This window comes from Elgaria multicarinata, chromosome 1 (assembly GCF_023053635.1).
Source record: "Elgaria multicarinata webbii isolate HBS135686 ecotype San Diego chromosome 1, rElgMul1.1.pri, whole genome shotgun sequence".
Classification (NCBI taxonomy): domain Eukaryota; kingdom Metazoa; phylum Chordata; class Lepidosauria; order Squamata; family Anguidae; genus Elgaria; species Elgaria multicarinata.
The window spans coordinates 145933259-145950628 of NC_086171.1; the positions used below are offsets into that span (position 1 = coordinate 145933259).

General features: G+C 45.6%; 1 protein-coding gene across 1 annotated transcript in view; it reads right to left on the reverse strand.

The window, feature by feature from the left end:
- Positions 1-307: 307 nt before the first annotated feature.
- The window catches only part of CIMAP2 (ciliary microtubule associated protein 2), a 34284-nt gene continuing 17221 nt past the window's right edge, over positions 308-17370 (reverse strand). The window contains exons 8-10 of the mRNA XM_063135314.1: positions 16312-16440; positions 2831-2961; positions 308-371 (exon numbers count right to left, since the gene is read on the reverse strand). Of these exons, the coding sequence (XP_062991384.1) occupies positions 317-371; positions 2831-2961; positions 16312-16440 (315 nt within the window). The 3' untranslated portion in view covers positions 308-316. The remainder of the gene's footprint in view (positions 372-2830; positions 2962-16311; positions 16441-17370) is intronic.

Here is a 17370-nt window from a genome sequence, read left to right on the forward strand (position 1 = left end):
CTGTGTCCATTTTAATTTCCACATAATTATGGCAGCACCCTGGTTTAAAAAAACACACATACACACACACACACAAACATGTTTACCAAATTCCACTATGTGTCTTGATACTTTCGAAGGGCATGGATAATCAAAATTACCAAGAAATGATTGCAAATGGGTATGGGATTAACTCAATGTAGCAAACGTTTAGGTATTGATGTCCTCTTTGGTCTACGCAGTTAATGTTGTCGGGATTTTCCATGGAAACTAGGGGTGCAGCTGCTGTCTGGTTGCTTAAACGCCCTTGGCTTCAGGAAGCAATGAGGATGGCTGCTTAGGCAGATGGTGGGTTGTTCCAGTGGCCTTTATTAACAGGAGTGATTCGCGCCCTGAAAAAGAAGGTGAGTTGAGAGAAGAGTAACCCAGTTGAGCAGGGGTGTTGAGACTCTTTCAGCCCAAGGGCCAAATCCCATTTCAGATCAGCTCTAGAGGGCTGCATCCCACGGGTGGGTGGAGTCAAAGGCAAAGGGGTGGGGCCAAAGACCAAGACCTCTCGCATATTTTAGCTTAGAGCTCTTACCTCCAGTAACAGCCTCAGGTGAGGAATTTCAACCTTTTAGAATGGGGGCAGGGGAATGACACACATAAAAGCAGGGAAACCGATAAATGGATGCTATGGGGAAAGAGGCTGGGGTCATCAGGTGAACTCCGGACGGGTGGATTTGGCCTGCAGGGAGGCCAGATTTGGCCTGTGGGCCTGAGGTTCAGCACCTCTGCAGTCATGTGTTTATATTCCATCCTTTGGAACTGCATTGTAGCCTCAGCCCCACCAAAAAAGAAAATTTAAAAAATGAGGGTAGGCTAGATGGAATAATGTGCCCTAGGCCATCCAGTGAGGTTTATAATTGGAGGGAGATATGCACTTGCTTTGACTGCTGTTGACCAGATCTGTCATGAAAAGGAGGTGCCCTATAGATGAAGCAAGAGTGCACAACACTTCATTTCCGTGCAAGAGATGAGTTGTAAGAGCCGTTTTCTCATGAACCTCCTCTGCCTAATTTTGTGCAGCTACTTAGTTATTAAAATTATAGCTCTTCTTCCCACTAAAAAATAGTGCTCAAGGCAGCTAACAATAAAACACAAAAAAGCTTATAACTCATCAATTAAAAACACAAAATAAAACATGAAAAAATAAAAGCTCATCCATAAGAAAGCTACTTTTTATTTCATGAAACACATCATGCTTACTACTATATATAATACACAGGCATAGTTCCACATAGGGATCTTAAGCTGAAATCCTATACCCATTTACTTGGTAGTAAGCCCCATTGAATTAAATGGGGCTTACTTCTGAGTACGATTACATACGATTGCACTGCTAACGTTCTTCACACTATAGTGTAGACCAAGGGTGGGCAGAAAGTAAGAGCTTCCAATATGTGTTTTTTATTTCCAACTCACAGGAGCTCCAGCCGGCATGGCCAGGGGTCAGGAATGCCGGGAACTGAAATCCAAAACTTCAGGAGATATAAATTCTGCCCACCGCTATGAGACACAAGTTTTCTACTGTTAAAAAATAAAAAGGGATCAGAATCTGGTTGGATTCTGTTTCTTCCTACTGTAATTTGGCTATGAAACTGAGTTGCTTTTCTGCTGAAAGACTAAGAGCCTACTATCCTGAAGGATTTTCATATTTTCCTTGTAGATTCCAAATTTGGAGACTATAACAAGACTGGTAAGACTATAATTTTTTCTGCTATTCTCATCCAAATTTCTTCCTTAGTTGTTAAAGTTCTGACTTAGTTGTTCTTATTTCAGAAACAGAAATAATGCAGTACAGAACTTATGCAGTACAGTTTGCAGTTTTTATTAAATATTCCCTTTCACACATATTATCGATTCCCAGATGCGCATTCATAAAACATTGCAAAAACCAAACTTGATATGGATGCACATACAACTGTATCATGATTCTCCTTATGTAGTGCTTTTGCTAATGTGTACATGGTATGTGTGCATTAATACATACATTTTTTAATAAACGCTACATAAAAATGAAGATTGATGATATATATAGATCAACATCAAGATTTTTACAGTATTTTATTTGTCAATCACACTAGTAATTGGGGGTGGGCGGGGGGAGAGGGGATACAAAGGAGCTGAAAACAATGGGAAATTGTATCTTTCAGTTCTCAGATGAATTTAGAAATTCTAGTTAAACTGCAACTCAGAACTATTGGGATCTAGGACAGAGCAAAACAAAGGTACAACAGAATGGGCAAAATCCTCTTTCACCTTAGGTAAGAGTTTTCATTTTAAACACTATCCTCTTACATTATTATTGCTAACCACTATCTCACGAGTCCAGTTCATTTACTATTCTAGATCATTTTTTTCAGGCTCCCAGAGAATATCTGTTGATGGTCATCCATATGAATGATAAGTAGATCCTTTAAAAATTCCAAATCCAGATGTTTCCAGACAAGGCTTTTATTGTACCATCATTCATGCAATTTTACAAGGGGTGAGAGGGTAGGGATCTAGACAATGTCTTCAACTCATAGCCCTCCTGGGATTTCCAAGAATAACTGAGTGATGACTTCTGATCATTAGCACTAGGACTCCTTGGTCTGAAATACACTTCTATTTAAAAAGTAAGTTGTAATCCAAAATTGGCATTCAGAACAAGGTATATAAATTAGGCCAAGTAATACAAATTAAGAGTCTGATGAATTGTTCAAACAGAAGTTCAATTCCTTATAGAATTTTTGAGAGGCAGGGAGGGTGTTAAAGTCAGTTACCACCACCACCACCACCCCTTTGTATATACATTTTTACTTACTGTAAGCACTTGTCCCTTTCCAGATTACTAAGGTAACGTTGTGCATCATTCATATAAATTGAACGGTATCTGAGCTTCTTTGGGTATTTCTCATGCTTTGTGGTATCATAGCGGCCAACTCCAACTGGGTTCTGTAAGTAGAAGAGTATTTATTTTTTTGCTTATTACAATTCTATACCACCTAATTGCAATACCACCCAATACCACTCTGGGCAGTTCTCAAAACAAAAACAAGTCCACAAAGAGCAACTTTGCATATTGCAAGCAGAGTCTTGCTATTTACTGTTTTACTCTGTACAGCACCATGTACATTGATGGTGCTATATAAATAAATAAATAAATAAATAAATAAATAAATAATAATAATAATAAGTGTTGGCTAGCAGCTCAGCAAATTCCTGAAGTGCCTGCGGCTTGCAAACTATGAAGTGGAACTTGTACTGGAGACATGCGTGGGCACAAGTTCCCCTTCAGACATTACAGTGCAAATGCCTAATGCAGAAGGGAGGGCTACGTGCACAACTACTTCTTGTTCCTTGCCATGTCTGAAGCTGTTCAGGGTTTGGGGAGTGAAGTCCATCATGAATGATCAGCTGCATGTGCAATATTGAAGGTGACAACAATTCTGTTATTCATATCAGTAGAGCAGACGTCCGTCCTCCCCACAATAGAAAATACATATGCTACTCCTATACTTAGATGAAACTCCTAAGATAGTGCAGAAAAGGGCAACTAAATGATCAAGGGGATGGAACAAAAAGGGAAGGTTACAACAGCTGGGATTGTTCAGCTAGGAAAACTTGAGGCAGGTGGCTACTAGGAGGAGGGCCTTCTCTGCTGTGGCACCCTGGCTGTGGAATGAGCTTCCTAAGGAGTTTCGCCTGGCACCTACACTATACTCTTTTAGATGCCAGGTAAAGGCCTTTTTATTCTCTCAACATTTTAACAGTCTATAAACTTAATTTTAACTTTGCTGTTTTAAATTTGTACTTTAAATTCGTATTTCTGTACTGCTGCTGATTTTATCCTGGTTGTGTTTTTATATTGTATTTTATATAATGCCTTTATACTGTTTGTTTTACACTTTGAATGTTTTTAATTTTTGTGAACCGCCCAGAGAGCTTCGGCTATTGGGCGGTATAAAATTAAATAAATAAATAAATAAAGGGGATAAGGGGAGACCTGATTGAGGTGTACAAAATTATGCATGGTGTGGAGACTGGCTAGGGAGACAGTTTTCTCCCTCTCCCATAATATTAGAACTCAGAGTCATCCCATGAAGCTGAGATTCAGGACAGGCAAAAGGAAGTACTTCTTCACACAGCACGTAGTTAAATCATGGAATTCACTTCCACAAGATGTGGTAATGGCTTTAATAGGGGGTTGGATAAATTCCTGGAGGAGAAGGCTTTCGATGGCTACTAGACCTGATGGCTATGTGCTCTCCGGTATCAGAGGCAATAAGCCTGTATACACTAGTTGTTGGGGAGCATGGTTGGGAGGGTGCTGTTGCACCATGTCATACTTGTGGAACCCTGATTGACAGTTGGTTGGCCACTGTGTGAACAGAGTGCTGGACTAGATGGTGTAAAGGTAGAGCGAAGCGGAATGAGCGACTTTTCCCCTCGCTTTGCTGCCACCACTTTCCCAGAGGTCCTTACCTGGGAAATCCTCTAAGGAGGAAGGACACCAGAATTCTGGCTCAGTCTCACTGGATTTAGCACTTGACCCAAGGTGCAAGAAAATAGCAGTATACAGGTAATGAGGTAGGAGACTTTATTTAGGGTGACCATATGAAAAGGAAGACAGGGCTCCTGTGTCTTTAACAGTTGCATAGAAAAAGGAATTTCAGCAGGTGTCATTTGTATATATGGAGAACCTGGTGAAATTCCCTCTTCATCACAACAGTTAAAGTTGCAGGAGCTATACTAGAGTGAAAAGTTTTAAAAGAGGGCAGGACACCTGCAGCTTTAATTGTGAACCGCCCAGGGAGCTTTGGCTGTTGGGCGGTATAAAAATGCAATAAATAATAATAATAATAATAATAATAATAATGAGGAAATTTCCCCAGATTCCCCATATATACGAATTATACGTGCTGAAATTTTCTTTTCAATACAACTGTTAAAGATACAGGAGCTCTGTCCTCCTTTTCATATGGTCACCGTGCTTTATTTAAACTAAGGGTAGGGTGCAAATAGGAAGAATAACTAAAAAAAAAAAAAAAAAACAAGCATCCAATAAACATGCATAGCATAAAACCCAGTAACCTTAAAAAATAATAAAACCTAGCTGAAACTACTTACCCCTAGGTAGGTCCTGCCACCGCCATGAATACCTCCGCACTCACCATCAGGAGGGGCAAGACACAAGCCTGAGGGGGGAGCCCCCTTTCTTTACACCCTCCAACTCTCCATTTCAGCTCCGGCTCCCCCCTCCCCTTGGTTTCACACCTTCCCAGCTGCATAATCCTTCCTGCCATTCGGGATGGTTTACGACCTTGAGAATGCTAAGTCCGCTTCTTCCTGGTACCAAGGTACGGCTATCTCATCCGCCTCCATTCCCCAGGTGGCTATTAAGATGCCTTTTTAATAATGTGCTGCTTTTAATAATGTATTAGTTTTAAATGGTTAAATTAGTTATATGTATTTTATGGTGCATTTGTGTTGTACCCTGCCTCGATCCAGAGGGAGAGGTGGGTAACAAATAAATTTTGTTGTTGTTGTTGTTCTATCGGCCAGTGCCCCTTTACTTCAGATACATGCATTAAAAAGTGTCATGCTAAAACTATTTACACACACACACACACACACACACTTAATCCCATACTGCATCCCTACTCAGCGTAGTCTACCTGACCTCCTTCACAGATGGACCCTCGGTCTGATCCAGCATGGGTCTTCTTAGGTTCTTATAGTATCTGGCAGAACCTTAGGGGGTTCAATAGGGTGTTGTTTCACAAATGCAGTAGGGCCCAAGAGCAACCTTAGGTTAATTAAAGCAGCAGGTGGCCCCATTCAGAAGACACTTTAAACCATAGCTTTAACCATGGTGAATAAAGCAAAAAGCCTTATTCAATGTGGTTAAAGCCATGGTTTAAGGTGTCTTCCGAACACAGCCTGGCTTTCTGGCTTAAACACCATGGTTAAAGCCATGGTTTAGGGTGTCTTCTGAACGGGCCCAATATCATGTCTAGGTTTGGGCAGAAGACGCTGCTGTCTTCTTGTCCTGATGGTGGGCAACATGCCAAATCCTAACCCCTCATAAAGAGGGTAAGTAAATGGAAAATATTATTGTAATGTGGCCCCTGCATTACAGTGTACTGTAGTTGGTAATGTGCCTGCATCCTCTGCCTAAACAAATATTTAAGACTCCCAGTAGGATACATTGCTTAGCACTCTTCATTTGTTCCAACATTGCTGAATCCTGCTGAGCTCACCTGATGTTTGTGAGTGATCCCTAGCACTGGAGATAAATCTCCTGTCAAATGCTTTGTATGCCTAGAAAAGTACGTCGGCACCACTACAAAATCCACAGCTATAAAACTCTTAGCCCGACGCTATCTTATATGTGTCAATTGCAAATGTTCGCACTAGCCACGTGAGTCTTATATGGACACAGGGCTGAAAAGTAGGGGGATTCTGAAGGATTTCTGGGACTTATACTTCCTATCCTTACAAAAAAAAAATATCAGGGGTTTGAAACAGCATTCATCCCCCACTCCAAATTGTCTCCTAATGAGGGCTGTGCATGTACACTTCCCTCATGCTGAACTTTTTCTACATGTAGCGGTTGATCACTGTAGCTACTTTCGGTTTCATCACAGCATTGGCATCCAAGCTTTACGCAATGCTTTTCTTTTCCTGCTTTTCTACTAAATAACCTTAAGATGGAGCTGTGCTACAGCGGAATATTGCAATTACACAAGTAGGAAAATATCTTTTATTTCACTTTCAGGGCATGTCTAGACCTCCCAGCTTTCCGGGAGGTAGGAAGGATCTCGCGATATGGTGATCATGAGATCCGCCCCTCACTCTACATGTGTCGCACGGCATCCCAGGAGGAAGAGGACATTGCACCCGCCATTTTGTGGTTTTTTTAATCAGAAATGAATGCAGGCACTCCCCCCCCCCATCGTTGATATAGATCAGCCTTCCCCAACCCAGTGCCCTCCAGGTGTTTTGGACCTCAACTTCCAGTATGACTAATGATCAGGAATTCTGGGAGTCCTGGAGGGCATCAGCTTGAGGAAGGCTGCTACAGATGGGGCTGCTGTCTGTGCCAGGGAAAGCCATGCCACAAAAGCATGCCTTTGCATCGCAAAAAAACCCTCCCCTTTCAGCTGGGGCAGCTATGTCAGTAGAACAGGGACAGGCCGTTCTAGCTATCTTGCCCTCTCGACTCGCGTGTTTGAATACGAGAGCCCCAAAGTTCTTGAGCCTTCTCCCTTGATTCCCAAACAGAGACGAGAATGCTCCCTTGTCTGGTCATTTGATTGTGAGGCCTCCCTTTCTGGAGTAGGCCTATATATATATCCCCTAGTAGCCGGTGCGCTGCACTGGCATGTAGGATGCTTCGTACTCCCCCAGCCCCACCCCGTTGCAATTCCAGCCTCAAGCCAGCTGCTTGCAGGTAAGTTCAGCTCTACCCACATGATCAGTGTCACTTAATCACCACCAGCGAAGTTCCCCATCAATTATGGAAGAGCCTCCGTTCTTGACCTCTTTTAAGTTCCCTGCTCTCAAGCATCAAGGGGCGAAAGGAAACCCTGCCTGGGCGTCCTTACCTGTTCCCTAAGTGGAAGTGAACTCTTTCAAAGGGAGAGCTTCCCCCAGCTGTTTGAGTCTTTCCAGCTTTGTTCCGGTTCACCACAGGAACCCAGAAATGATGAATGCAGGTGATACAAGAAAGGGCACAAGGAGAAGGAGGAACAGTGCCAGGCACCGTCCCTTTGCCAGTTCCTTTCTAAAAGCGGTTTCAGCCGGTCGGCAGAAGGAATTGTGACACTACATAGGATGACTTGAAAGGATCCACTCCATCCCACACAAGTGCAGGGGCTGGTTGAAGGCAAAGAATTAAGCACTGCAGACAGTGGAGGCTGCTGGCTCCGATGACAGTGGGGCTGTACGTGCACTCTGGATTTTGGTCAGAACTCTAAAGAGCCTATCCAGACTACTGAACCTGATTGGGGACTTCGGCTCAGCACCATGTAGAGCTCCTTTAGAGTTCTAGCTGGTTCTGACTGAAACCCAGAGCAGATTTATAGCCCCACTGTCATTGGAGTCCACCAGCCTCCACTGACTGCAAAGCCTGATCATGCACATCAGGGGTGGGTAACCGGTGATGCCCCCAGATGTTGTAGGACTTCAATGCCCATCAGCCTCAGCCATGATTGTTTTTTAAACACCATCTTTTTATTCTTTTACCTCTTATTGTTCACCGTTCCAGAATCTCTCTAAATGAGGGAAAGGATGCAAATATTGTAAATAAATAATTGGCCAAAGGTCAGGGATTATTGGACCTGTTGTCCAACAACAATATATGGGCGGGCGGGGGGCACAGGTTCCCCACCCATGGTATGCATGTTTGCTTGGGAAAGTGCACATAGGAACATAAGAAGGTGCCTTTATAGTGGGTCAGGGCATTGGTCCATCTAGGCCATTATTGTCAACTGTAACTAGCTGAGAATTCTGGGTGTTGCAATCTAAAAGCTCCATCACACTTACACATTTTCCCTCGAATTATCCCACTTCGTTTCTGTAGTGTATGAAAGCTTGCAAACTTATACCTGTGCGCTTGTACGTCCAACCATCTTTACACCTTTCCTGTAGCGCTTGCTGGCATGTCTGCTAGTCCACTGCCTAGCAGACTCCCTGGCCGAGCTCACGGAACCAGTCTCAGATCTGGTGTTGGAGTCGCCCAGGCTTTTGGTCGTGGGCAACTTCAACATCCTATTCGAGACCAGTTTGTCAGGTGCAGCTCAGGAGTTCATGGCATCCATGAGAAACATGGGCCTATCCCAATTGGTCTCTGGACCCACACATTCAGCAAGTCACACCCTCAATGCTGTTTTCAGTTCCGAACAGACAGATCTGTGAGCGGAGGTGCTAAATACCTCTGCGTTGTCATGGACAGATCATTCTTTGGTCAGGGTTAGTATCACAGCTACTACATGCCCCTGCAGGGGTGGCAGACCTATTAAGATGGTCCGCCCTCGAAGGCTAATGGATCCTCTTGGATTCCAGAAAGCCTTAGAGGGTTCTATGGCTGGTATTGTCGATGGTCCTGTTGAAGCCCTGGTTAACAGATGGAATCCTGACTAGCGCTACTGACATGATCATCCCCAAACATCCTCTCTTGCCTGCTTCTAACAGGGCACCCTGGTATACAGAAGATCTCAGGGAGATGAAGCGGGAAGGACAACGACTGGAGCGCCGATGGCAGAAAACTAGACTTATATCTGACAAGACACAACATAGAGATCATCTTCGTTCCTATGGGGTGGCAATACATGCAGCAAAGAAAGCTTTCTTCACTGCACGCATTACGTCTGCAAATTCACGTCCAGCTAAACTGTTCAGGGTGGTGAAGGGTCTAACACGGAAACCTTCCCCACTGAGCCTGACTTTACAGCTTACGGAAGTTCAATGTGATGCCTTTAACGATCGTTTCACAGATAAAATCTCTCTGATAAGAGCCGACTTAGATGCACTCATTATAGCAGCAGCTGACAATGGAGTGTTCAGCAACTCCACAAGTAGGATTACACTGGATCGGTTTCAGTTGGTGAATACCGAGGATGTGGACAAGCTGCTTGAACGAGCGAGAAAAACGACTTGCCCTCTCGATCCCTGTCCTTCTTGGTTGGTTGCCCAGGGAGGAGATGCAGTTAGATCACAATTACAACATATTATTATTAATACATCTCTCAGGGAGGGTAGTTTTCCATCATTTTTAAAAGAAGCGGTGGTACGGCTGCTTCTAAAAAAGCCCTCCCTGGACCCCCTGGATCTTAATAACTATAGACCAATATCAAATCTTCCATTCTTGGGTAAGGTGATCGAGAGGGCAGTTGCCTTCCAGCTCCAAGCAATGTTGGATGACACAGATTTTCTACACCCATTTCAAACTGGCTTCAGAGCAGGAATCTGAGTTGAGGCCACTATGGTCACCTTAGCGGATGATCTATACTTGAGTATTGACAAGGGAGTGTGTCACTGCTGGTACTTTTGGACCTCTCAGTGGCTTTTGATACCATCAACCATGGTATCCTTCTAGAACGCCTGGGGGGATTGGGGATTGGGAATCGGGGGCACTGTGCTTTGGCGGTTCTGTTCCTACCTCTTGGGCAGGTTCCAGATTTTTATTTATTTATTTATTTATTACATTTATATACCGCCCCACAGCCGAAGCTCTCTGGGCGGTTTACAACAATTAAAAATGGTAAACATTAAAAGTATACAAAATTTAAAAACCATCAAAACATAAAAAACAGTATAAAAACAACAGTCTCCATTTAAAAACAACAATTCTGGGGTCCATTAAAAACAAACTTAACGTTGTTAAATGCTGTTAAAATGCCTGGGAGAAGAGAAAAGTCTTGACCTGGCGCCGAAAAGATAACAAAGTTGGTGATGCATGGGGATAGCTTCTCCTCAAAGAAGGAGCTGCTATGTGGCATACCACAAGATGCTATCCTCTCCCTAATGCTATTTAATATTTACATGAAACCGCTGGGAGAGATCATCCAGAGGCATGGGGCCGGGTGCTATCAGCATGCTGATGACACCCAAATATATTTCTCTATGCCTTTGAGAACAGCATCAGCTAAGGACAGTGTGTCTCCTCTGAATGAATGCTTGGAGGCGGTAATGGGCTGGATGAGGAAAAACAAACTGAAGCTGAATCCAGACAAGACAGAGGTGCTCAGTGTCAAAGGCCACAACCTGGGTTTGGAGGTGTGTCAACTGGTTCTGGGTGGGGTTACACTCCCCCTGAAAGACTGGCCTGGTTCAGTCAACATGCTAAACCATGCTGCTTAACCTCAAAATGGTTAATGGAATGCATTAAGGTCAATGCAATCCGTTAACCATTTTGTGGTTAAGCAGCATGGTTTAGCGTGTTGTCTGAACTAGGCCATTGTGTTTGCAGCTTGGGTGTGATTCTGGATCCATCGTACCAAATGACAGCCCAGATAGATGTGACAGCCAGGAGTGCCTACTATCAGCTTCAGCTGATACGCCAGCTGCGCCCCTTCCTAGAGTTAGAAGACCTAGGCCAGATCTACACGTCGTGGCCAAGGCGCTTCCGTGCGCCTTTTTTAAAGAATTAACCCAAAAGAAGCGCCTCTTTCTTTACTGTGTGTACTGTGAGCTAGGCAGCGCCGCCTGCGGAAAAATCTCTACCCCATTCAAAGACGCTGCTCTGGCCGCTTCCCCCTCGCGTGTTCTTCCATTCGAATAATCCCCCCTCCCACCCGGCGGCTCTTCTGGCGCATCCCAGCAGTGGCGGCTCCTCCTGCAAAACACTTTTCTCCCTCGGGGTGTTTGTATTTGCGTGCGCGTGTGCGAGCACACATTGAAGAGCGAGAGGCAGGAGCTGAACTCGTCCGCCACGCGCACGCAAACGCAAATACAAACACACCGAGGGAGAAAAGTGTTTTGCAGGAGGAGCCGCCGCCGCCGGAACGCGCCAGAAGAGCCGCCAGGTGGGAGGGGGGATTATTTGAATGGAAGAACATGCGAGGGGGAAGTGGCCAGGGCAGCGTCTTTGAATGGGGTAGAGATTCTTCCGCAGGCGGCGCTGCCTAGCTCACAGTACACACAGTAAAGAAAGAGGCGCTTCTTTTAGGTTACGTCTTTAAAAAAGGCGCACGGAAGCGCCTTCGCCACGACGTGTAGATCTGGCCCTCAAGAGGGTAGTGCACGCGCTGGTAACTTCGAGGCTCAACTTCTGCAATGTGCTCTACATAGGGCTACCTTTGTGCCTAGTCCGGAAACTTCAACTAGTTCAAAATATGGCAGCCAGATTGGTTATCTAGGGGTGACCACATTACACCAGTCTTAAAATCTCTTCACTGGCTGCCAATTAGTTTCCGGGCAAAGTATAAAGTGTTGGTTATCACCTTTAAAGCCCTACATGGTTTTGGTTAAGGCTACCTGAGGTATTGCCTTCTCCCTTACAATCCGCCCCACACACTCATCCTCTGGGAAGAATTTCCTTCAGTCAGCAAAGACTAGGCTGTCGACCATTACCCAGAGGACCTTCTCTTCTGCTGCTCCCAGACTGTGGAATAGCCTGCCGAAGGAGACTCATCAGCTTGACAGTCTTTTAGCATTCCAGCAGGCCTATCCAGTGGAATTTTAGGATGCTTTTAGGATGTTTTTTAACAGTGTATACTATGTTTTTAATCAGTATTTTATGTATTTTATGCTTGCTGTTGTTCCCCACCTTGATCCAATCTGAGAGGCGGGTAAGAAATTTATTATTATTGTTGTTGTTGTTGTTGTTATTATCCTGCTGAGATTCACTCTCACACTTTGTTGTTTTAGCCATCGTCTCTGCCCATTGATCTCTTTTGTACCTCCCCCTACAGTTTATTGGTTGTTGGAAGTGGGACAACTCCCCCTCCATTCATCCTGTCGGACAACAGGTTGTTACACTGGGAGTAGCTTCTCTTGTTACTGTACACTTTTGGAAAAGAACTCTTTCTCCCCTAAGTACTGCCATGGTTACTCGCAAGGCTTGTGGAATGGTAACAGGCTAACCAGGTTTCCACCTGGAGGTTTAGGCACATTGCATACATAGCTTTTAATAAAACTATTTCTGAAATCTCCAGCAGTGGTGTCTCTCCCAGAACAGGGCAGGTGCCTCTTACAGCTGGTGTGAAAAATTTCCAAATGGAGCAATACTGTTTCATTAATCAACTACAACTACTATCAGCTGCCAGTGAAGGATGCAGTGTTCCCTGAGTAACACACTTCAAAGTGCATGAAAGCCCACATTGCGTGGGTGCGCCGTTTATTTCACTTAATATATTATATAATGCTGGGCCTCAAGGCAGCCTTACAAAGTTTAAAACATACATGGGTGGGAGGGTGGGGGAACAAAAACATAAATGTTTAAAATACACAACAAAATTATAAGACATTAACATAGATGGAGGGCCAGATTATTCTCCAAAGGCCTGTTGGAACAAAAAAAATTTAGCCTGCTTCCGAAAGCCCATCAAGGAGGGAGCCAGACTAGCTTCCCCGGGAAGAGAGTTCCAGAGCACTGGAGCAGCCACCAAGAAGGCCCTCTCCCATGTTTATTTATTTATTTATCATACTTATACCCCGCTCCTCAGCCAAAAAAGGCTCTCAGAGCGGCTTACACTTAGGAAAAAAGACAGTCCCTGCCCTCAGGCTTACAATCTAATAAAGACATGACACACAAGGAAAAGGAGTCAAGGAGGGAGGGAGGGAGGAGAGAGAAAGAAGGAGAGAAAGAAGGAGAGAGAGAGAGAGAGAGAGAGAGAGAGAGAGAGAGAGAGAGTCCAGCAGGAGCAGGCCCCGATGTTACTTCTGCCTGCTCCTGTCCCCTCGGTCCTTCTTCTTCCCCACAGGGCCAAGATGGCAGTTTGCCCTGTGGGGGGGGGAAGAGTCCAGCAGGAGCAGGCCCCGATGTTACTTCTGCCTGCTCCTGTCCCCTCGGTTCTTCTTCTTCCCCACAGGGCCAAGATGGCAGTTTGCCCTGTGGGGGGGGGGGGGAAGAGTCCAGCAGGAGCAGGCCCCGATATTTCCTCGGCCTGCTCCTGTCCCCTCGGTCCTTCTTCTTCCCCACAGGGCCAAGATGGCAGTTTGCCCTGTGGGGGGGGGAAGAGTCCAGCAGGAGCAGGCCCCGATGTTACTTCTGCCTGCTCCTGTCCCCTCGGTTCTTCTTCTTCCCCACAGGGCCAAGATGGCAGTTTGCCCTGTGGGGGGGGGGGAGAGTCCAGCAGGAGCAGGCCCCGATGTTACTTCTGCCTGCTCCTGTCCCCTCGGTCCTTCTTCTTCCCCACAGGGCCAAGATGGCAGTTTGCCACCAAGCGCACCTGTGAAGATGGTGGGACTGAACGAAGGGCTTCTCCAGAAGATCTCAAAGCACAGGCAGGCTCATAAGGGAGAATACGTTCTTTCAAATACCCTGGACCCAAGCCATATAGGGCTTTATAGGTCATAACCAACACTTTGAATTGTGCCCGGAAACAGACTGGAAGCCAGTGGAGCTGTTTTAACAGGGGAGTTGTGTGCTCCCTGTAACCAGCCCCGGTCAACAATCTGGCTGCAGCTCTTTCAACCAGCTGGAGTTTCCAAACACTCTTCAAAGGCAGCCCCACGTAGAGCGCATTACAGTAATCCAATTGGGATGTAACTAAGGCATGTGTCACCGTGGCCAGGTCCAACATCTCTAGGAACGGGCTCAGCTGGCACACTAACTTTAACTGTGCAAATGCACTCCTGGCCACTGCCGAAACCTGGGCATCCAGGCTCAGGGCTGAATCCAGAAGTACACCCAAGCTGCGGACCTGTGTCTTCAGGGGGAGTGTAACCCCATCCAACACAAGCTAAATCCCTATTCCCTGATCTGCCTTTTGACTGACCAGGAGCACCTCTGTCTTATCTGGATTGAGCTTCAATTTGTTCGCCCTCATCCAATCCATTACTGCCAACAAACACCGGTTTAGCACAGAAACTGCTTCCTTGGAATTGGGTGGAAAGGAGTAGTAGAGTTGGGTGCCATCAGCGTACTGGTGGAACCGCACCCCACAACTCCGGATAACCTCTCCCAACGGTTTCATGTATATGTTAAATAGCATGGGGGACAAAACAGACCTGGGGGACTCACAGGCCAACGGCCAAGGAGTTGAACAGGAGTCCCCCAGTACCACCTTCTGGGTCCGTCCATCCAGGAAGGAATGGAGCCACTGTAAAACTTGTCCTCGCCTCTCCTTTCTTTCCCCCCACCCCCAAGTTGGGTATCGTTCTGCCCCATTATAAGGATTTTCCTCTCTTCCCCCCTATTTCTGTATCATTGTGCCCCAGGTGAATGACTTCCCTCCTCTTCCCCTGTGTTTAGCATTTCCCCACTTTGCTCTTTCCCGTCTCTTATCATTCTGCCCCATCACTGTCTCTCCCCCCCCCCCCCCGGTTTTTAAACCTTCTGGCCCATTTCCCTCTCCTCCCTCCCAATTTGTGTTTCATTATGCCACATTTCCTGGATTTTAAGGTCCTCTCCTTTCCCCCCTCCCACTTTGGGTATCGTTCTACCCAGTCACCATAATTTTCCTCTCGTCCCCCCTATGTGTGTCTCCTTGTGCCCCAGTTCAATGACTTCCCTCCCCTTCCCCCATTTTTAGCATTGTCTCCTGCGCCCGTTTGTGTATAATTCTGCACCATCACCCTCTTTCCCCCACCCTGTTTTTTTAACCTTCTTGACCATTTCCCTCTCCTCCCCCCATTGTGTTTCATTCTCCAACATTTACTGAGTTTTGCTCTCCTCTCCTCCCCCCCCCACCCTGAGTTGGGTATCGTTCTGCCCCATCACCAGGATTTTCCTCTCTTCCCCCTATTTCTGTATCATTGTGCCCCAGTTCTATGACTTTCCTTCCCTGTTTCCCTGTTGGTGTATCACCTCTCCTGCCATCCCTCCACTCCCCAGTTTCTGAACGATCTTCATGAACTTGAAGATGCACAGCTTCGCATGATCAAAGGAATGGAAGAGCCTTATACTTAGTCAGACCATTGGTCCATCTAGGACATTATTGTCAACAATAACTAGCTGAGAATGCACTACCGGAAGAACCGGACTTTCCACATGCCAAAATATGTCGCTAAGAGGTGGGGAAGAACCACAATCACAGCAGGACATGGTCAGCTACATCTGAGTCCTTTGCATGCAATTCATCTCAACAGCAGACTATAACGCTGGTGTGATGGAGCGTTAATACATCTGAAGGGCACCAAGTTAGAGAAGGCTCTTTGGAGGTTAGGCAGCTGGCTGATCAAGAGAGGGCCTTTTCAGTGTTGGCACCCAGCTTCTAGAACTCCTTGGATATGTGTGCTTGGTCCTTTTTTTGTTTTTGCTGTTCTTCAAAGTGCCAAGCAAGGCCTGGCCTAACCATTTGCAAAACCCTTTTCCAATGCTTTTTGCTGTTTTGGAGGGGGGAGTTGTTTTTTTGTTTTGTTTTTACTGGATGCTTTTACTGTTCCATCTCCTGTTTTTACGGTCTTTTCTTTGAACTGAATTGTATTTTTATTTTTACCTTGTTGTTGTAAGATGTCTTGAGGCTAGCTGGCAATAAGGTGGGATAAAAATATGAGAAATTAAAGAATTGGCTCCAATGCCATACCTAAGGGTGCAATCCTATGCATGTTAAAACAGAAAAAAAAGCCCTTACAACTCCCAGCATTCCTTAGCCACCACAACTGGGTATTGGTACCATATCGTGACTCACTCACAGCATTTCCAAAAAAGAGACGGTATGCTTTCCTGTCGAATCTTTTTGCACCGATCCAGAATGGGGGTTGGTTTCCATATTCTGTTCTCGTGATAGGCTTTATGTCATATGACCCTGGCCCTGCTGTGTACTGTAACAAATAAATTAGCAATGACTTTGAATTGGTGAGTTTAAACAATAATAATATTAATAAATTAATAATTCCGTAGTGGCACCAGATTTCAGAATTTACAGAACAGCATGCTGGGTTGTTGTTTTTTTTAGACTGGCTGCACAAATGGAGACCTAGGGCAACATTTTGTCCCAGGGTCCATTTGTTCACTCCAATAATAAGCTTGAGGTTTAACAAGGATAAGGTAGTGCTTTCCACATACTAGTAAGGCACCCTAAGTTTGCAGAAGTATATTAACAGTGCAATCCTAGCCACATCTTGGAGTTGGTGGTGGAGTTGCCCAGGCTTTTGGTCCTGGGTGACTTCAACATTCAAGACCCGTTTGGCAGGTGCAGCCGAGAGTTCATGTCATCCATGGCTAACATGGGCCTATCCCAACTGGTTTCTGGACCCACACATTCCGCAGGTCACACCCTCAATGCTGTTTTCAGTTCCGAACAGACAGATCTGTGGGCGGAGGTGCTAAATACCTCTGTGTTGTCATGGACAGATCACTTTCTGGATAGGGTTAGTATCACACCTAATATCCACCCCTGCAGGGGTGGCGGACCTATTAACATGGTCTGCCCTCAAAGGCTGATGGATCCTCTTGGATTCCAGAAAGCCTTAGAGGGTTCTATGGCTGCTATCGTGGATGATCCTGTTGAAGCCCTGGCCCTCATCTATATGATCACTGGATTGCATCTCATTATTTTTTAACCTGCATTTCCCTTGATTCGATTCTGCTCAAAGAGCGTCTCACTGCAGCAGCCACGTCAGCCTGCCCCGTCTCAGCCCCTCCACCCACCGCCTCCCCTGCCTGTTCCGAGGCATTTGTTTAAGCACCCGGCACTGGTGCTACTCTGACATGGGGGGAGGAAGGATGAGCCCAGGCACAAATTCAGTGCA